Source organism: Pinus tabuliformis, chromosome 3_1 (genome assembly GCF_031772625.1).
Source record: "Pinus tabuliformis cultivar Carrire ecotype Pingquan chromosome 3_1, CPIR1, whole genome shotgun sequence".
NCBI classification, from domain to species: domain Eukaryota; kingdom Viridiplantae; phylum Streptophyta; class Pinopsida; order Pinales; family Pinaceae; genus Pinus; species Pinus tabuliformis.
Genome location: NC_142301.1, coordinates 605,271,842 through 605,294,757, shown reverse-complemented (window position 1 = coordinate 605,294,757; position 22,916 = coordinate 605,271,842). Strand labels below are relative to the sequence as shown.

Here is a 22,916-nt window from a genome sequence, read left to right as displayed (position 1 = left end):
TAAGAGAGCTACGACGAAGACCGAGAAGAAAGTGACCATAAAGGAAGAAGCTTCTTCCTCAGATCATTTGCTTCGTAAAATTGAGAAAATGTTTGATAGATTAACCATTATAGATAAGCCCGAGACATAGATCAGAAATCCAAATTTTCGTGGTTAGCCGTAGCCACAGTTCAGGATTAAGCAACGAGAGCAAAGAGCGCAAGATCAATCAACACAACAGTAAGTCAAAACACCATTATAGCAGAACTATGTGCATGGCCTAGAGTTAGATGATGATGACAATCCAATCGGAGAGGAGAATCACTTTTTTACACCAGATGGTTTGCCTATTTATATCACGGAGGATGAGGAATATTCAGAAAGCCTGACTGTACAGAAAGATGAGGATTTTATACTAGCAAATGAAACAATCCTTGAAGAAGAATTAGATGAATATCAGAGGGGATATATGAATGCACTCACAGCACAACAAAGACAGTATTCACTCAGAAGCATGGATGTACCAATCAATCCAATTCAAAAGCGGAAGGAAGCAACACAACTGAAAAATGATTCTCCAAATGTTCAAAAAAAAGGAAAGGAGCCATCAGATCCTACTTCCAGCAAAGTACCATTTGCAAATGAGAAGTCAAATCATCCAAGTGCAACAAAGGAAAGGTCTGAAAAGAAGGATGCTCCGGTCAAGTAGGTAGATAAAACTACAACCTTTAGCTTAGAGAATGAGATTGCTAAGTTAAAAGTGTCGATACCTTTGACTGCATTAATGAAGAATAGCAGTTATAAGAGTCAAGTGTCAAAGATCTTGAATGTAGATCCCCTGGATGATATGGTTAATGTGGAAGATGACCAACCCAAGCTTATTTTTGGTCTGGAATTAGAAAGCCAATCTAAGGATAGTGATGCAGCCCCATTTTACATCAGCCTTAGATTGCATGATTATGTCTTGTATAATGCTATGTTTGATTCAAGAGCATCTCACAACCTGATGCCAAAGGAAATTATGGAAAAATTGGGTTTGGACATCACTCGCAAGTATCATGATCTTTATTCCTTTGATTCCAGTAGGGTCAGATGTATTGGTCTCATTAAGGATTTGGTTGTGACTTTAAATCAGATTCCAGCAAAGAATGTTCTCATGGATGTAGTTGTGGCCGACATTCCCCCTAGATTTGGCATGCTTTTATCTAGGTCGTGGGGTGAAAAACTCAAAGGGACATTGCAGTTAGATTTATCCTATGCCACTATTCCCGTGTTTGGTCAGTTGAGAAAATTATATAGGGAGAAAAAGATGAAATATATGATCAAGAGCAAGGAGAAACCTTTGAATCATCCGATTAATTATGTACATACAGATTTAGACTCTTTTGTCCTTTATTCTGACAGTGGTTTTAATGATGTAAATAGTCAACTAGTTGAAGTAGAAGATATTCTAGAGATAACATAAAATTTCAGAGTAGTGCTTAATCAAGAGAGACAAAGGCTTGAAAGTACTGCTGAGCAGTCTACATTCCGCCAGCAGCAGAAAATTGATGGACAACAGCCAAAGGTAGAAGAGCAGGCAGAATTCCAACACTTGGAGGAAGAAGCCGGTTTATGGAGTATGGATTTTGATGGAGCAGTAGTTAAGGATGGTGCACAAATTGGTATTTGGATACGCAGCCCTGTTGTCCTACCAAATAAAGTCCCAAGTAATGTAAGAGTTTGTTCGTATAAATTGGCTTTTGATTGTTCCAATAACGAAGCTGAATATGAGGCACTGATTGCAGGCTTTAAAATCCTCAAGAAATTGAATGCAAAGAGAATTTCAGTTTATGGCAACTCCGAATTAGTAATCAAACAAGTCAAGGGTGAATACCAAGCCAAACATCCTCGAATGAGGGCTTACCGTAATGCGGTTCTAGATATTTTGAGGTTGTTTCTAGATCATATTTTGACATGTGTCCCTCGTACACAAAATATTATTTCAGATTCTCTTGCTACAACTGCAAGTAACTTAAAGATCCCAATGAATTCAAACAACAAGTTTGAAATTCATGTGAAGCATCACCCAGCTGTCCCTGATAATCTAAGATATTGGCAGGTGTTTCAGGACGACAAAGAGATTGAAGATTTTCTGCAAAATGAAGGCAAATATAAAGACACTTCTATAGATGGTGAGCAAGATGATGGTGAACCAGAAATAGAGGTAAATCAGATGGAAGTCTTACAGTTGAAAGACAATTTCATCCGTAAAGGCCTTATACCTTTAGAGGAATTATTTGATCAAGATGATGTAGCCCGGAAACCAAGCTTAATGCCGACCGAGAAGGGATTTGAAGATCTAAATATCAGAACAACAGAAGATCCAATGATGGTGAAGTTGTCAAAGGCATTACCTCCTCAGGTAAAAGCTAAATACATTAGTTTATTGTCTTCATTTTCTGATGTATTTGCATGGGACTATATAGATTTGAAGGAGTACGACAAAAGTATAATTCAGCATATCATTCCAATTAAGCCAAATCAGAAGCCATTTCGCCAAAAGTTGAGAAGGATAAATCCGAAGTTGCTGCCATCAATAGAAAAAGAGGTGAATCGATTGTACAAGGCTGGTATAATCATTCCGATCAGATTTTTAGATTGGATCTCCAATTTGGTACTTGTGCGGAAGAAGACAGGTGAGATTAGATTATGCATAGATTTCAGAAATTTGAATAAAGTGTCATTGAAAAATAATTACACATTGCCGAAAATGGACCACATACTCCAAAGAGTAGTTGGGGCATCTCAGATGTCGCTGTTCGATGGGTATTCTGGCTACAATCATATTTTGGTTCATGAAGATGACAGGGACAAGACAGCATTCACCACTCCATGGGGAGCATTCCACTATGCCAAGATGCCGTTCGGTTTAAAGAATGCTGGCGCAACATTCCAGTGGGCCATGGACATCGCCTTCGCAAATGAAAAAGATGTGTTTTTAATAGTGTATCTTGATGATTTGACTGTCTTTTCAAATTCAAATGAGGAGCATCTTTACCATCTGAAAATTGTTTTTCAACGTTGCAGAAAATGTGGAATATCACTCAATCCTAAAAAGAGCTTGTTTGCCATGGATGAGGGGAAGTTTCTCAGCCACATAATATCAAAAGAAGGAATCCGCATTGATCCTGCTAGAGTGGAAGCTATTCAGAAAATAGATTTTCCTCTTAGTAAGAAAAAGATCCAAGCATTAAATAGTAAGATGAACTTCTTATGTCGTTTTGTGCCTAATCTAGCTAAACACTTGAGGGAAATTACAAATATGTTGAATAAGGATAGTGTGGTCAAGTGGGCCGAAGAAGCCATGAAGTCTTTTAACCTAGTAAAGTTGGCTCTTTCTTCAGCTCCAATTTTAATCAGTCCGGATTATTCACAGGATTTCATATTGTTTTCATTTTCTTCTAAACATACTATGGCAGCAGTGCTAATGCAGAAAAGAGATTAGCTTGAAAAGCCGATTGCATTTTTCAACAGGACAATAAGAGATGCAACCTTAAAATATAACATTATTGAGAAGCAAGCTCTCGCCTTGGTGAAAGCTTTGAAAGATTTCAGCGTATATATTCTACACTCTCATATTCTTGCTTATGTCCCTAATGCAATAGTCAAAGATGTTTTGGTACAAACAGATCTGGAAGGGAGATGAGGCAAATGGATCGCAGCATTGCTAGAATATGACTTGGAGATAAAGCCAACAAAGCTAATCAAGGGGAAGGGTCTAGCAAAGTTGATGGCGGAATCTAATTTACATGCATTGGACATAAGCCTGATTGCAGCCATGTTTGAAGAAGATGAAGATAGTTCACTGATTTAGGTATCTGAAATTTTCTTTTATGAAACCAGCTCAAGAAAAAATAGAAAAGATAGATCAACGCCTTAGAATTCAGCCTCTTCAAGGGGGCAACCTCCTTTACATTACATAAATGAACAATTCTTGGATGATACAAATGACAAAACCTCCTTTCTATATATAGGAGTCTAAGGAGTCACAATATAACCCAGCCAACCTAACAATAATAATATAAAGCCACAAAAATAATAATAGAGGGATTCTATGGGGCACAGTAATAAAAATATGGGGACAATAGGGGCACAAAAATATTAATAAGGGATACAACTACAATAGTAAAGGGGTAATCACTAGTATTATAGGGACCCAACATGCCCCTCTCCTTCAAAAAAGTGTTGTCCTCAACGCTTGAGTAGTTCTGGATGCTTCTGTATAAAATTCTCATCCTCCCATGTGGAATCTTCAGAGGATAAGTTCATCCACTTGATAAGATACTCCGAAATTGATCGATTTCGTAACTGTCGAGTTCTTGTTTCTGTGACTGCTTCTGGTTCCAATATAATTTTTCCTTCCTCGTCAAGTTCTAGAAATATTGTTTGAACTGGGAGCTTATCGCCTATAACCTTATTTAAACATGAAACATGGAAAACTGGGTGCAATCGAGAAGCTGCAGGAAGCTCCAATTTGTATGCCATAGTACCAATCTTTTGCAACACCTTGTACAGACCATAATACTTTGGTGATAATTTATTATCCTTCTTAGCTTTCTTGAGGGACATTTGCTTATATGGTTGTAGCCATAGGAATACCCAATCACCTACATCAAAACTTCTTTCGCTGCGATGTTGATCTGCCTGTTGTTTCATCCTATTCTGTGCCAACACGAGGTTATCCTTTAAGAGTTGGAGGACTTGTTGTTGATGTTCGATGTGATGTTCCATTGCTTGAACCTTAGAATTTTCTCTTAAATATGATGTGATGGATGGTGGCTGATATCCATAAAGTGCCATAAATGGGGTCATTTTTGTTGCTGTATCGAAGGAAGTGTTATACCACCATTCAGCCAGAGGCAACCATTTGACCCATTGTGTCTGTTTATCAGATACAAAGCAACGAAGATATCCTTCCAAACATTTGTTTACTATCTCAGTTTGCCCATCAGATTGAGGATGATAAGATGAGCTATGAGCTAACTGAGTACCAAGACAAGAAAATAATTCTGTCCAAAAATTTCTAGTGAAAATGGGATCTCTGTCACTCACAATAATCTTTCGGTTTCCATGTAGCTTTTGAATTGTTTCCATAAATGCAGTAGAAACTGTACTAGCTTTAAATGGATGTGATAATGCACAAGAGTGTGCATACTTGGTAAGTCTATCAACTACCACCATGATGACACTCTTTCCCTCAGACTTGGGTAAACCTGTGATAAAATCCATTGAAACCTCCTCCCAACGTTGGCTTGGAATGGATAAAGGTTGTAATAGACCCGGTGTCTTAATTGTTTCAACTTTATTTTGTTGGCAACCCAAACATTCCGCCACAAACTTTTAAATATCTGATTTAAGGCCCTCCCAAAAAAAATCCTTCTTAACCCTGTGGTAAGTTTTTAAAAATCCTGAGTGCCCTCCTAAGGGAGAAGTGTGAAATTCCATAAGAATCTTTTGTTTTAGCTGCGAATTCTTACAGAGGTATAAGCGATCTTTGTACCATAACGAATCATTTTTCCAGCTAAATGTATCAGACGTACTGGAGTCTTGTTGTAACTTTCGAATAAGTGCCCACACTTCTTCGCCATTCTTCCATTCCTCCCTTTCTTTGTTTATCCAATCTGGTTGGATAATAGAAATGACACACAACAATGCTTCCACATCCTCATCCTTTCTTGAGAGTGCATCTGCCACCACATTTTGCTTCCCTTTTTTGTAGATGATTTCAAAGTCATAACCCAACATGTTTGTGACCCACTTTTGTTGCTCTTCAGAGGATAATCTTTGTTCTAAAAAGTATTTAAGGCTATCACGATCCGTTTTAACCTTGAAGTGTCTTCCCATTAGGTAGGGTCGCCATTTCTTAAGTGAATGGAGTATTGCAAACATTTCCTTCTCATAAATAGCTGTGTGTAAAAACTTTCCCTTGATTGGACGACTTTCAAAAGCAATGGGTCTTTCATCTTGCATTAAAACAGCACCAATTCCATTTCCTAAAGCATCACATTCCACAATAAAGGTTTTTGTGAAGTCTGGTGTAGCTAAGATCGGTGCTTGGCACATTGCCTCTTTAAGATGCTCGAAGGCCTTTGTTGCTTCTAGAGTCCATGAAACTACATCTTTCTTCAATAATGTTGTTAGAGGTGCTGCTATTCTCCCATAATTCTTAACAAACTTGCGATAATACCCTGTCAACCGGAAAAATCCTCACAGATTCTTTATGGATGTGGGGATTTTCCATTCCTTAATGGCTTTAATTTTGCTAGGGTCTACCTTAACTCCTTCATGAGATACAATATGACCCAGATATTCCACCTCTTGTACTCCAAAGAAACATTTGGATCTTTTTGCATATAATTGTTTCTCTTCCAATAGTTGTAGCACCCTGTCAACATGTTCAACATGATCCTTCCAAGACTTGCTGTAGATTAGTATATCATCAAAAAATACTAACACAAATTTTCTAAGGAATGGTTTGAAAATGGAATTCATCAAACCTTGAAATGTTGAAGGTGCATTGGTAAGGCCAAAAGGCATGACCAAAAATTCATAATGACCCTCATGAGTTCTAAATGCTGTTTTTGGAATGTCTTCAGTCTTCATTCTGATTTGATGATATCCTGAACGAAGATCCAACTTGGTGAAGTAAATTGATCCATGCAATTCATCCAGTAATTCATAAATGACAGGAATGGGAAACTTATCTTTAACAGTGAGCTTGTTGAGCTCCTTATAATCCGAACACATGCACCATGATCCATCCTTCTTGTGCACCAATACTACTGGAGCAGAGAAAGAACTTTGACTCGTTTGAATTATACCAACCTCTAGCATTTCAGCAACCATACATTCAATTTCACTCTTTTGGGCATAGGGATATCTGTACGGCTTGATGTTTGGAGGAACACTTCCTGGAATCAGATGAATAGTATGATCATGATCACGAATAGGTGGGAGAATTTTGGGAGTCTCAAATACCTTGGAATGATTGTCCAAGACTTTTTGGAGATCTAGAGAAATAGATGATTCCAATGTGGAAACATCTAGCGAACATAATTGTGCAATTACACCTCTTTGTTCCTTTTTTAGAAGCTTGGTCATACCATGAAAGCTGATTATCTTTCCTGGTTTCCATGCAATACCCCTTAATTCAACTTCCTTTCCTTCCACAGAGAATTTCATGAAAAGTTCTTGAAAATTAAAAGCTATTGTACCCAAGGATTGTAGCCATTGGATTCCTAGTACAACATCAGCACCTCCCATTGGAATGGAAAGCATTGGGCTAGTCAATACATATTCTCCCATGGATAGCTTGATATTATGGCACTTTCCAGAGCAATTTATTGTTCCTCCATTTGCAACCATCACTTGACACTCTGGTGCTGGATATAAGAAGCAATTCAATTCTTTTGCTACCTTACAATGAATAAAATTGTGGGTACTTCCTGAATCAATCAACACTATTACCTTTTTCTTCTTGATTTGTCCTTCTATATTGATGGTTTGAGGAGTGGTAATCCCACTAATGCATTACAAGATATGGTCAGATTCATTTCTTCTTTATCTAGGCTTTGTTCGTGGAGTATATCCTCTTCTTTTGACCTTTCTTGCTCCTTTTCTTCTTCCTCTTCACAATCTATGTAGAATAATTTCTTCTCAGCACACTTATGACCTTTAGTGTATTTGCTATCACAACTATAACAAAGCCCTTTTTCTCTTTTTCCTTCCAATTGTTGTGGTGTCAACCTTATAGGTTGTGGAAGACTAGGGGCAACAACACTTCCATCTTTATAGTTGTGAGTGGTATGCTTCCTGGTTGCCATAATTTTGCTTTCCATTTTTCTTGCTAACTTGAATGCATTCTCTAATGAATTAGGTTCCCAAAGGCGAACATCATGTTGGATATTATCCTTTAAGTCCCTATGTACACATCAATCCTATGCTCCTCTGGAATATTTTTTACCCTTATGTTCAATTTTTGGAACTCCTCAATGTGCTCCATTATTGAACCCTTTTGTTTGAGACTTATCAATTGGCTAAAAAAGTGTTGCATTTTGTATCCTAATAATGTGCTGTCAATTCTTCCGTAAAAATTGCCCAAGTGATAATTTGTTTACGAGAGCAAAGCCATTGATACCATACAAACTGATTTGGTTCCAAATATAAAGTTGCAATACAAACCTTTTGTGTGTTTTGCAATTATTGAGATCGAAAAATTGCTCCATCTGTAATATCCATGTTGCGGGATCCTTGCCAGCAAACTTCCTCATACCGATTTTTGGAATATGGTGGGTCTTTGATCCCACATTAGAGTCTATGGAATCATGATTAACATTTCTCTAATTCTCATCATGAGTTTCCTTTACTACCCTTTCACCATTAGTGACCATTTCTTGTAGCAACTTATTCATATTTATCTTCAATTCTTCCATCTTATCATCCATGCCATCAATTTTAGCGTCCATTCCATTCATCTTAGCTTCCATGCCATCCATCTTAGCTTCTACACCTCTCTTTAAACAATCCATCTTAGCTTATACACCTTTATTTAAACCATCCATCTTAGCTTCTACATCTTTCCTTAAACCATCCATCTTAGATTCTGTTGCTTTTTGTGCAAGTGACACTTGTTGCACTTGGTCTCGTAATTTTGATATATCATGTTGAATTTCTTCCTCTTCTTCATGAGTCATGCTAGAGCTTTCAGGTTGCTTACTAGGTGTTTTTTTTTCCTCGGGGCATCAATTACTGATTCAAACTAATTTTTCAAACCAAGCTTATGCAAAAATTAAAAAAAAAAAAACTACACACCTTTTTTCACTTTGTAGAAGCTTGATATTGAATCTGATGTATCTCTGCAATTTCGGATCATCCAGTTCTGAAATCGTGACCTTTAGTAGCCCTCTGTGTCCTCTTTCCAATGCCACCAGTCTGATCCAAATTGGATTCTCCAAGGAAGAGTTATGCACAATCTCCCAAGATGACCTGATTATAGACTAGTTCAGTAGAGTGAACTTGTACGACATGCCACGAGTCACTGTTTTAACCTTTGGCTCGAAAAATATACACAGGAAACTACAGTCCGTCCTCTTTCTGTACATTCTTACGAAATTTCAATCCGATGCTCAGAGAGAGAGTTATGACGATTTTCCCCAGGTCACCTCTTTGGAATGTAATTCAGGAGTCTGCAAAAAGACCAACTTCCTCAGATCATATCTCCGCATATATAGCACAAAAAGCTCTGAAATTCGGACCCGAGATTCAGCGCGATTTCTTTTCAACTGGTTTTCTTTTATAGCTTCTGAAATGTCGCAGAAAAAAAGTTATAGCGAAAATTCCACGATGACCTATTTGGAGCAGCGAAACCCTAGAATCCAAAGCTATGATACCAAATGTTATGAAACCAGCTCAAGAAAAAATAGAAAATATAGGTCAACGCCTTAGAATTCAGCCTCTTCGAGGGGGAAACCTCCTTTACATTACATAAATGAACAATTCTTGGATGATACAAATGACAAAACCTCCTTTCTATATATAGGAGTCTAAGGAGTCACAATATAACCCAACCGACCTAACAATAATAATATAAATCCACAAAAATAACAATAGAGGGATTCTATGGGGCACAATAATAAAAATATGGGGACAGTAGGGGCACAACAATATTAATAAGGGGTACAACTACAATAGTAATGGGGTAATCACTAGTATTATAGGACCCAAAATTTTCCTCCATTCTCCTTGGTATTCTGATATTGTATATGTGCTCCAGCACCTTTCACCGCCACTGGGGATGGCTAAAAATAAAGGTAGAACTCTGAAACTAAAGGTTGTTAGATTTTGTATTTTGAACAATGTACTTTATTGGAAAGATCCCGGAGGCATTTTGTTGAATTGTTTGATCGAAGAGGAAGCAAAACAGGTCATGAGTGATTTTCATAAGGGAGACTGTGGAGGTCACTTATTTTGGAAGACGACGGCTAACAAAATTTTGAGAGCAGGGTACTATTGGCCTACCCTGTTTGCTGATGTTTATAAAACTGTCACAAGCTGTCATGAATGCCAGATTTTTCAGGGAAGGAGAAAGTTGCAGCCTCTACCTCTCAAGCCAGTCGAAGTTAGTGCACCGTTTCAACAATGGGGCCTAGATTTTATTGGAGAGATTCATCCCACATCTTCAGCTCAACACAAGTGGATCTTAACAGCGACAAATTATTTCACAAAGTGGATTGAGGCGATCCCCACTCGGCAGGCTACAAACTCGGTAATAATTCAGTTTCTTGAAAATAATATTTTGTCACGTTTTGGCTATCCTAACAAACTGATTATAGATAACACAGCCGCTTTCAAGTCCAAAAAGATGATTGACTTTTGTAGCAAATACAAAATTACCTTGGGACATTCTACTGCATATTATCCGCAAGGTAACGGATTGGCTGAATCTTCAAACAAATCATTGGTCAACATCATTAAAAAGCTGTTGGAAACCAATAAGAAGAGTTGGCATAAGAAATTGGTTAATGCACTATGGATGGATAGAGTAAGTCAGAAGAAGTCAATCGACATGTCTCCATTCGATATTGTACATGGTATTGACACATTGTTCCCAACATCTCTCGCAGCCCCAGTTGTTAAACTTCTGAAGGAAGATGGCAGCGAGGAAGATCATTTTCAGCGGAGAATAAGCCAAATGATCCATTTACAGTAGATGAGAGAGGAATTTTTTCAGAATACCTTCAGGCTACAAGAGAGAATTAAGAACATTTATGATCAGAAGGCAAAGGCAGACAAATTTCAGATTGAAGACATAGTGCTCAAGTGGGATGCTAAAAACGAGGATAAAGGCAAGCACGGCAAGTTCGAGAACCTGTGGAAGGGACCCTATAGAATTGTTGCATATAGAGGTCAGAATGGTTTCCTACTCAAAGAAATGAATGGGGAATATTGTCCAGGAGGGCTGTAAATGGTCGGCTTCTGAAATGGTATTATGTTTAAGAAGTTTTGTACTGTCACATTTTTTCATTGTACATACCATTTTATTTCTTTCATTGCAAAGTTTTCACTATCATCATTTATTCAGTTTGGGGCTCGAAGTGAACGCTATAAAGCTGAATGTTTGGCTTCAGCGTTTGGTTTTTTTAGTGTCAGTGGTTTGAGTCATAGTCGAGTCAGTTTTGAATCAAGGTATTTTTTTGGTGTTCTAAAGTTATTGACTCCATATTTCCCAGTGGACGAAGGCACTTATTTTCTTTTCCCAGAGATCTACGGTTCTTGGCACCTCCCAGGAGCTACCATCCCTATTGGAGCCAATGTTAGTGTTAGTATCTTCATCCCTCCATTAGTGATCAAATTTCTCTTTTTGCATGCATATTAGGTGTCCCATCCAATCAGCTGCATTCCATTAGGTCATGGATCATCTGATGGTAGTGGTTCATTGTCAATTTCCCTCATGGCATTCACCTATTGGCCTTTTTTCACATGTTTTAGGTCATTTACTGTCATTTGGTTTCATTTCATTCACAAAGCTCAGTTTTAGGGTTTTAGTCTCACTAGGTCTAGGGTTTGCCACCATGGTCATCCAAAACTCAATAAAAGGTTAGCAGGCACATGAGGAGGTTTTATAAGTTCATAAAATCATAAATTCATTGATGATATGCTCAATAAATGGTTTTTACCTCAAAACTCTATTTTGAGGTGAAAACAGAGTTTTTTTATTTTATGTACAAATTTTATGTAATTTAAAGTGTTTCTATATGTAATAAGTTCAGCAACTGCCCTTGGTCACCTTGCCAACTCCATCCACTGCAAAAACAAAAGCACCAATGCATCAGTCCATCAATTGATCAAGAAAAGTCAAACTTCAAAAGGAAAAACAGAGTTTTTAAGCAAAAGTGACTATGACTTTATAAAAGTGGGTTTGAAATAAGGAAAAATTAAAAGGCATCCATATATAAAGTGAAAATATGCTATTCATCTATTTCATTGTGCAAAACACCCTTGAAGAGCTAAAATCACGATTTGGAGGCAAATTGAGCAAAAGGAGGTGAAAACCCTGTTTTTCTAGCAAATCTGCCTGGCGCTGCACATCAGAGGCTTGGTGTTGCGCATTAGACCGGCGTTGCGCATCAATGGGTTTCAGCAAGTGTTAAATTACAAGGGCACTGCGCATTGGGCCCAGTGCACTGCGTATCAGTGAAGAAAGTGCCAAAACCATTCCAAATTGCCCAAAACTCTCAAAAATGCTGCATTTCTCTCCTACAAGTAAGTTATCATTGGTCTTGAGCTGAATTTGATCTTCTACATGTTTTCTTCATAACTTTTGCATCTTGAAAACCAAACCCTAGCTTTTCTTCATAAATTTCCATTTCATTGTAAAACTTTCACTCCATAACCAAACCCAACATATTTTTCCCCTTTTCTATACTTCATTGTCCTACATCAATCCATTAATTCCATTTTCCCTATCCCACTCCCCTAAGAAAACTCATTCTCTTCACCAAACCCTAAGTCCCTCTCAAACCCTAATTTCCCAAAACCTCTCCCTTTATTCCCCAACTCCATTCTACATTGTAAAATCTCTTCATACTCATCTTCCTTGTCCTCACCCATTATCATTTTCCACCATATCATCATCACATCACTTCCCTAAGACAAGCACCATGACAAGAAGCAGTGAATCAAGTTATGAAGAAGAAACACTTAGTGACAGCTCAAGGGAAAGAAATGTATAGCCTAGGAGACCTCACAAGGGTGGAAAAATTATTAGAGAGGAACCTATTAGCATGACTAAACTCCTTGCTTGCCCCCTTGCTACCACATGTTTCAGATATCAGTCTTGCTTTGAGTTTTGTGAGATGGTTGAGAGGGTTAGATACCATCATGAGTTAGCAAGGCAATTTGTCATAAACATGGAGAATAATGTGGTGCACCTTGCTGGGATCAATTTCACTCTTTCACCAGCTATTATTGCAGAAGCCACTAGAATGCCAGATGTAGGGGAAAAGTGGAACAAAAGGCAGAATATCAACAAGCAGTATTATGAACCATATATCAAGGCCAAATATCATGGTAAACTGAGCAGGGTGTTTCCTTTCAAGTTCTTGGAGGACCGGTATGTTCCACTCATGAAACTTATCATCAAATACTTCTCATGTGCGGATAGGTTCTCCAGACTTTATGCCTACCATATCAAATTGCTTATGCACTTCACCAAGGTCAGAATGATGAGTATTCCATATTTTATATGTAAAAACATAGAGAGGATGACTGTGATTGCAAAAAGAAAACCATACCCACAACAACTCAACATCATTTATCACTTTGTTGTCATCAAAATTGTTGTTTTGCATCAGCTCACTCAGTTGGGAGTCTCATGGGAAACTTTCATTGCCCATGAATGCTTCAAGGGGCCTCAAATATTTGCAGATCCTCAAGAGGAAGGTGAACCTTCCGGGCAACAAAAAGAGCCTGAAAGCAAAACTGAAGAGGCTCATATTCGTGTGTTTGTAACTTATGAAAGAGGCACTAGGATGCTTTTTGCAGCTGCCAAACGAGTACTATCTCCACCAAGGGTGGAAGGGGTCTCATTTTCTTCACCGGACCACAGGAAAATGCTATCTTCACCAGGGGTGAAAGGGGATTTGCCTTCTTCTTCTTCAGCTGAACAGGTACAGGACAACGACAAAGGAAAGCAATAGGTGCATGATGAAGGCCCTACTGAAGGGAAAGATAGGGATTTTGTTTTTTTTGAGGAAGATGACACTGATTTGGGTTCTCAAAGCTCAAGACTTAAGGATATGACCATCAAAGAGAAGGAAGCTGAAATCCAAGCCTTATCACTTGACCTTGAGAGGGCTAAGTGGATCATTAACTTTCTTGAGCTAGAGAACAAGCAACTGGAGGATAAACAAGCTATTATGGAGTTGCAAACAATTAGAGAAAACAGGCAAGTGGCAAAAAGAAGAAAAATCAAGATGACATCCCTTGAGCAAGAAATTGAGGTTGATCGAGAATCATGGTTGGAAAGAGTGAATATCCACCTTTAGAAGCTGCTTGATAAAGCTAACAAAGAGAAGAAATTTTTGCGCCACATGGCTTATCATTACTTAGCTCGGAATAAAATTTGCAAGACAAGGATAAACAGCCTAAAAGCTAAGTTAAAGAGAGCCTTAAAAGCCAAAAAGGAACAAGATAAACTTAAAATTTTGGCTGAAACTTCATTGGCTCAGCAAAGCAATTAGTAAGCTTGTGTCTTGCCAAATTTGAAGAAGTTTTGGGTAAATTTGTCATTTCTCAATTTTATAATGCAAAACACAGGAATTTTCAGCTGATACGCAGTGCCATCGGCACTGCGCATTGAGTTGGCGAGGATTTTGTAAAATGACTTACATTTTTGGATTCCTCATGGAAAAATAATGAAACCCAAAAAGTTTCATAAGATTTGGAGGAGATCTAGATCACCTAAAGGGCAAAAAAAATCTAATAAAATGCCCTCTCTGCCACTTTTTGACCCACAGGAACCAGTATTAGGAGAAATGATTTTTGAAGGGGCAAATGGACTCCAAATCCAAAAATTCTAGCTGTCCTAAAAAGTAGACAGGTAGAGCTTTCTAACAAGCTATCTTGGGCCTGATTTGGTGAAGTGGAAGGCCTCCAAATGCAACCTTGAAATGGCACTGTGCATCAGGCTCAAGTTGCTGCGCATTGGGCAAAATTTTGCCAATTTTGCCTAAAAACTCAGAATTTCGCCTAGTTCACTGTTAGTTTGACTTTTTCTTCTCTCTTTGGTAAATTAATGATGTAATATGATGTAAAATGATGTACTATGATGTAAATATGATGAAAAATGACTTGAGGGGGTAGATACATTAGTTAGAGTTGGTTTGAGGATGGACGAATCAGTTTCCATAGTTTTAGAGGCAAGCTGTTCTACTGCCTATTTTCAGTTCCTAGTTTAGATGTTGTTGAAACAGCTTCTTGACTCATGGATTCGACCCCTGATGGCTAACATAGGTGGTTTGATGCCTATATCTTGTACTTTCATAGTCATTTGTCAAGGTTGGACTCTTGTGGATGCATTGAGCTACATTGTAAATCACTTCTACAGTTTGGCAAGGAAATGAACCAGGGTTTTGCAGCATTTTGTGGGATTCTTGTGGTAATGTGTATTGGCATTGTTTTCTCCTCTGTAATTTAGTTTTCTCTTATGTGTATATGTGCCATCATTTATCTTTTTCTGCATAACTAAATGAATCAAGATTAATAGGTGGAATCCATTGATGTTTAGTGCTCTGCCTTGAGGTTTCATTTGGTTTTAAATGTTTTCTGCTATTTGAAGAGGACTCATGAACCTTGCATGCCCTCTCCAACTCCTCACCAGTCTTTAGACTCACCATAGCATCAAATTCAAAGTGCTAAAACACTTGCCTACCTCGCTCCACAGAAACCTCTGCAAATCTGAGTTGATTTCCCCGACCCAAAGCTGCATTCCTCATCTGATCTAGCAACCAACCATTAAAATCAATCAGATCCTCTGAGCAAATATACCTAGCCTAAAATTAGTATTCATTTCATTCATCTCAAGCCTTATTTGCCATATTTTCTTTGAGATTGACAAGGAGAGAGCCCTCTCCTGACCTAGTAGGGATAGCTACCACGTTAAGCGTGGTTTGACGTTACCCTAGACCTGCCTTTCTTCAGCCTGAGGTAGATCCAGGCCCTAACACATTCGGATAACCTAATTTTGGTTTTTTAAATTGATGTTCGCTGGCATTAGCAGTTATATTATCGAGAAATTTGGAAGCATAATGTATACTTTAATACATTCGGATATGTATAACTTTGTTAAAAAAATGTATTTCTTTTAATTTCTTCAAATCGGCAATACTAAATGCCTCATAAATTCTGTATACTAAACTAACAAACTACTTTGGAAGAAGAGAAGAAATAAATTTTCCTACACCCAGTTTACATCATCTTGTCAACGTAGACTATTACTAAATGCTTCCTTGGAGCTAGTTCAACTGACCCATTCATTGTTGCCCGCACCTATATTTTCCACCAACGTTAGTCATTTATAGTTAACTAGACATGCGTTGCTACTTGTTTGTGCCTTATTCTATAGGTTTGGGAGATTTTTCAGTTTAATTTATTTAAGGTTTTGAAGGTTGTTCAGTTAAATTGAGTTTGTTGGAATTATAAATTTGAATGATGAATTTTTATCATTTAAATTTTTAGTTTTTTTCAAATATTAAATCTATATATATAATCAAAAACTTAATTTAAATTCAACAAATCAAATTTTCATTATAATATTTTTACCAAATTAAAAAATTAAAATAAAAAACCTCAATTTTTTTGAATATTAAATCTATCTATATACATACAATCAAAATTCAGTTTAAACGAAGCACATCAACATTCCCCTCTATATATATTAAATCTATAAATATTATATACAATCAAAACTAAATATAAACAAAAACACATCAACATTCCCCCCACACACATATATATATATATTCAAATTTCAACAAAATTTTAATTAAACTAAGCCTCCTTTAATATAATCTATTTCACCCCACATATATATATATTTCAACAGAACTCCAAAAACATCTCATAATCAGAGAACGCCTCCCTAAATTTATATATATTCAAATTTCAACCAAACTTAAAAACATCTCAGAGTGAGACAAGCCACCCCATATATATATATATATATTTCAACAAAACTCCAAAAACAACTCATAATCAGAGAACGCCTCCCTAAATTTATATATATTCAAATTTCAACCAAACTTAAAAACATCTAAGAGTGAGACAAGCCACCCCACACATATATATATATATATTTATTTCAACAAAACTCCAAAAACATCTCATAATCAGATAACGCCTCCCTACATTTATATATATTCAAATTTCAACCAAACTTAAAAACATCTAAGAGTGAGACAAAGCCTCCCATGGTATAATCCAACTTGTTCCGGCTAAACAAAACACATCAAAACTCCACAATTTTTTTTTTTTTGGTTTTTACCAAATTCCAAACGAAAAAACTCCAAAGACATCTAATAGTCAACAACGCGTCGCCCTTGTCTAGTCCAACGTGTTCCGGCTTCCGATTTCCAACCTGCACATTCATTATTCTCCGCAGCCAGCAAATTTTAAAATCCTGCATAGTAATAATGTTAACCGTCAACGGGCAACTACTTGGGTTGATACTTGTTTCCAGCCAGTTGATACTTGGGAAGAGAATGCCAGAAATTGGGGTGTTTAGTGCCATATAAGTGGGGGGTTATGCCATGAAGGCTGGCCGTTATGGAAGAACAGTGTGACCTCAAGCGGAGTCTAGCGCTTGCTCTTCTATTGATCCTCAGTTTTTTTATCCTCGACTTCTGTCGTGTCAATCTTTTCCCATCGTTTATTTCGAAACAATCCCACACAAAAACGAAGTATGGATTGCCTTCGCCAGCTACTTCCTCTGTATCACTACATGGCGGGATGCATGATCATGAATCCCAGTCCCAAGCAGCCTCACCATTGGTTCCATCGGTTGATGGAATTCCTTTCAACAGCAGCTCTGTGAATGAGGTGATTCAACTCAATATTGGTTAACCTATTTCATTTTTCTTATTCATATTAATGAATATAGAGTGATAGGACAATTCGTGTTGAATTTAATAATTTTTAAACAATGGGAACAGAATTGAATTGAATTTTACTGCGTGGATGTAGTGGAAGCAGAAGAAGGGGAGGCATCGTATAACGAAGGTGGAAATCGACCTGAGAAGGGCTCGGGCAGCCATAAGGAAAGCGATTTTACACAAGGAACAGAAACAGGAACCGGGAGATTCCTATGTTCCAACCGGTGACATCTATCGAAACGCCGGTGCCTTTCATCGGTAAAATTTCTACTCCAACTATATATATGAATCTTTAGTCTGGTTCATTATATCTTAATAAATGGATTTCGGTCACTGGTTTATTTGATTTGTATTTTTCTTGTGTTTTTGTTATCAGGAGCTACAGGCAAATGGAGAAGCGTTTCAAGATCTTCGTATATCGAGAGGGGGAGCCGCCTCTGGTACACCACGGACCGTCTAAGGATATCTATTCGACGGAAGGTAGATTCAGTGAGGAGCTTGAGCTGGGGAATCGGTTCGTGACATTGAACCCGGAGGATGCCCATGTTTATTTTCTTCCCTTCAGCGTAACCCTCATGGTCACTTACATTTACGTGCCCAACACATATGATGCCACGCCCTTAAGACGGTTCGTGGGAGATTACGTTAACGTTATTGCCAACAAATATCCCTTTTGGAACCGAAGTCTGGGAGCCGATCATTTCATGCTCTCATGCCATGACTGGGTAGTGTATTCCCTTATATCCATTTGGCCACAGTTTCAACAGTTTTTTAAACTTTATAAAACAAAACATTTCCATTGCACTCCCAGTGCATGACGGTTTTATGAAACAATCATTGTAGAATGGTTAGAGAACAGACTTATGGTCTTATTGGTAACCTTGGTAGTTCCATTTTTAGGTTTCTAATCTCAGGGTTATTGCTGAAATTGTCATGGAATAGGGAAATCACGCACAAAGATATGCTTCTTAAGTTCCTACTCCTAGGTTACAGTTCATATTGTCACGCAAATTTCACCTACAACACTCTGCTTGTTAAGCTTATATATAAGCTTATTGTTGTTGAGGTTATATATAAGGCTATTGTTGATTTTGCCATGGAATGGGGCAATCATCACCTAGAAAATATGCTTGTTACCAATGTTGTCCCAAAAATTCTGTTTGCATTAAATGTTTTTTTTTTTTTTCGACATGCGCAGGGGCCTGATGCATCTGAGGCAAATCCATTCTTGTACAATAATTCAATTCGTGTTTTATGTAATGCCAACACTTCAGAAGGGTTCAACCCCACAAAAGATGCAACACTTCCGGAGGTGAAATTGGGACCAGGTGGGATGAATGGCTTGCTTGGGGGTCCATCTGCTCTAGAGAGGCCTTTGCTTGCATTCTTTGCTGGTGGAAACCATGGACCTGTGAGACCCATATTGTTTAAGCATTGGAAAAACGGGACTGATGATGATATGCAAGTCTATGAATATCTCCCCAACGGCTTGTCATATTTTGACTTTATGAAGAAGAGCAGATATTGCCTGTGCCCAAGTGGATACGAAGTGGCCAGCCCACGTATTGCGGAGGCAATTTACAGTGAATGTGTTCCTGTCATAATTTCAAAAGACTATGCTCTTCCCTTCAGCGATGTGCTGAATTGGACAAGTTTCTCTGTTCAGGTTCCCGTGTCCGAAATACCAAATCTCAAGACCATACTGCAATCCATACCAGTAAATAGGTATGTCGAGATGCAAAGTAAACTGAAGCAAGTTCAGAGACATTTTACTGTAAACCAGCCTCCAAAACCTTATGACTTTTTCCACATGGTTCTTCATTCCATATGGCTCAGGCGGCTAAACATTCAGATTAGCTCATAAAAGATCTCCTCCCCTCTATACATTTCCCCGTAATGCCCACCACAAACTTCTAACTGCAACACACTGTTTTCACTGCATTGATTGGTCAGCAGCGAATAATTCCCAGCTTAAATGTTGGTAATTGTTACTGATACTTGTTATGACCGAATAGATCAGTTTCCAGTCCATCCATTCATGCAACGTATGACCGCGGAAGAATGATTTTTGCTCATGAAATTGCAGCGTTAATCCTAAGATGTTCATTGATTATTTCAAATTTTAAATATCTTTTCACTCCATTGACCTGGTGTATTATTTTTTCTTCAAGATATTCATATCATAAAAATCTTGCTTCTCCATGGACCATTTAAAAATCTTGCTTCTCCATGGACCATTTAGTGTTCTTACCGATTCTCGTGACATTTCCATGTAACTTGAATCGTGCTTCTTCATTTACTGTATTGTTATTTTGTTATCATAATGTTCTTCTTCATTTACTGTATTGTTATTTTGTTATCATAATGTTTTCTTTTTATTATATTGTTTTCTTTCGGGTTCTATGTTAAGGTGATGTGTCTTATATTTATTTTCAAAAAAAATTATATGTTTTTCACATGTTACTTTGAGAAATAAGAAATTAAATCAGTAGTAGAGATTTAGAATTTTACTGTATTTATTGCGAAAGGAATTAGTTTATTATTTAAATTGAAAAGATGAATAATAAAAAATAGCAGAAGGTTTTGTAAATATAATAAAAAGTAATTAGTTTATTATTTATATTGAAAAGATAACTAATAAAAATAGTTTAAGGCTTTATAAATATAACAAAAAAACTATTACAACACAAAGAATGTCTTACCAAGGCATACATTTACCATTAACCATGTATAAAAAGGTTATGGGTCAACTTTAACTTGAGAAAAAAAAAAAAAAGAATTACACATCTTATTGTAAAATGGACCATTTTGCTTATATAAAAATGAATGTTATAAATAATAATGAGAAACTTATCATGGAGGAACTTATTAGCACTAGAATAATCTCAAATCCCTAGGAAATTGGTGGGCGGGGAGCCACTTAGGCACAAACCTAATGTTTTAAATTTATTAAAAGTAATGGACCATTTTTCTAAATAAAATTTGCTTATATATAAATGAATGCTATAAATAATAATGAGGAACTTATCATGGAAGAGCTTATTAGAATTGGAATAATCTCAAATCCCTATGAAATTGGTGGCGGAAGCACTTGGAAAAAATCTAATTTTTTAAATTCATTAAAAGTCAATCCAACATAACAAACTTTGTAACACACTACAACCTTTGATAAGAATTACGACTAAGCATATGCTGAGCATATTCCCTTCAGAATCAATCTAGGCCATCAATTAAAAATATATAAAAATCAAGAGATCCTCATCCACCTTAAGTTGAAATAAGAAGCCTTTGGCAATTAACAAGAAAAATCAAGAAAGTGTTAGTGTGAAATTTTAACCAAAATATTGGTTGGCCTAATCATGTCATGTTGTGTTGGAGTCCCCTTGGATTCGTAGGGAATCACTTTCCTCTTCAAAAGGAATAAAAGTAATGTGTTCCTGCTTCTTGGCTAGGTCAAAGACTTTCTACAATGCAAACCAAATTCTTCTCTGGAGTTTCTAACCACTCAATAAGAACTTTTCCTATAAGAGTTTTGATGCGCGAATATAAGTTGATTGTGTGCATATAAGAGCTTTACAAGATCGAGTTGAAGTATAAATTTCCAAGATCCATTACCTTGCTTCACTTTCTACATGGTGGTGAGGAATGAACCTATGATCCTCACAAACTTCCTCTTCAACCTCTACAATAGTGCATCTAACCACTTCTTGAATGAATTCTGCATAAAAAACCATGGCTCATCGAGTTGCACCCTCTACTTTAGATTGTGAGGAGGATGGAGGATGGGCATCTAAGCTCACAAAGGGAGAAGCTTCACCCCTTCTTCCACCTATATGTCTTGCAAATATTTTACGTTTAGCCATAAAGGGAGGGGATATAATAGATGGGATAGAAGAAGGGAGAACAATTTCAACCTCAAGGAAAGATAAGGGAGTTGAGCACCTTAAACCAAAACATTGTATCTCCCAACGTCCAATCTTGAAACTAACGTAATTGAATCCACAAAACTCTACTTTTAACATATAAACCTGAATTATACTCAAGAAAAAGGGACATTACTTCTAGACGAGACCCTTTGAGTTGGCCACCCGAAGCACAACAACCACCCAGACCATGAAACTTGATGGTTCTAAATATATCACTTGAAAAAGTAGAAAGAAAAATCTTTGAGTAGACCATATAAAACTATGTTACTTATATATAACCTTCCATGATGTAGCTTCCTCCAGATGATAGACCAATTTAAATTATATTTTCACATCCTTGACTTCATCCACCATTCGCTATTATAATTTTATTTTCCCATCAAATCCAAAGCAACTATGTCGAGAGCATGATTGAATTTCATCTCCTTGTATGGCTGTCCTTTCATTGCTACCTTCTTATGACTATCAATCATGAAACATATCTCACACTTTTGCCTCACAATCAATCATCCAGATACATTATTATTTGCATGTGTTTCTCCACTTAGGTGGTGTATAGCCCCCTTTATTTATTGTCTTGTTTCTCATATCAAAGAAGGGGTTTGCGTCCCACTTATGGGCACCCACCATGGGGGAACATTCACCATATTTTTATTTGAAATATTGTTGTTTGTTATTTAGTATTTTTATCAGTTTTTCTCTTGTAACATTTTCATCATATATTTTATGTTTATCATTTTGTTTTTATTTATTTATTTAGGTTCTTTGATTTATTACCTATCTATAATATTTATATTCTTATACTAAGCATTTACAATGATATGTAATAATATAGTTAGAATAAAGATAGACCAACAATTTCAAATAATATTATACACTTAGATAACATATATAATCAAATATCATGTCAAAGGGTCAATGTTAAAAAATTTTAAATCAATTACAATACATAAATGTATATTTACATTGTATAATACACACTTCTAGTCTCAAACATCCTATTTTTCCTTCCTAAGATATCAACTTCCCATGAACCCTTTGCCTTCCTCCATGTCACTTTAGATCGATCTAAGTAAATCAAAACTAAGCCTCATTTCTCACCTTTCTTCTACCACCTTTCATCTTTCCTTAAAACTCTATTGTCTTGCCATGCACACTCAATGGGCTTTTGTTGACATAAACTTTCTTAGCACATTGTCATCCCAATTGTACACATTATAGAACTAAACCTAAGCCAGATGTTACATTATTATTATGGCATGCCATATAATTTCACTACCATATCTAACCTTTACATTCTAGGTGTCGTAAGGAACCAAAA

General features: G+C 36.9%; 1 protein-coding gene across 1 annotated transcript; it reads left to right on the top strand.

Moving 5' to 3' along the window:
• The first annotated feature begins 17,343 nt into the window (after positions 1-17,343).
• LOC149188460 (putative glycosyltransferase At5g03795) lies at positions 17,344-19,533 on the top strand. The gene is made up of 4 exons (XM_089409963.1): positions 17,344-17,616; positions 17,761-17,927; positions 18,046-18,394; positions 18,868-19,533. Exons 1-4 carry the CDS (start codon positions 17,344-17,346, stop codon positions 19,531-19,533), a joined length of 1,455 nt encoding a protein of 484 aa, XP_089266089.1.
• The last annotated feature ends 3,383 nt before the right edge of the window (positions 19,534-22,916 follow it).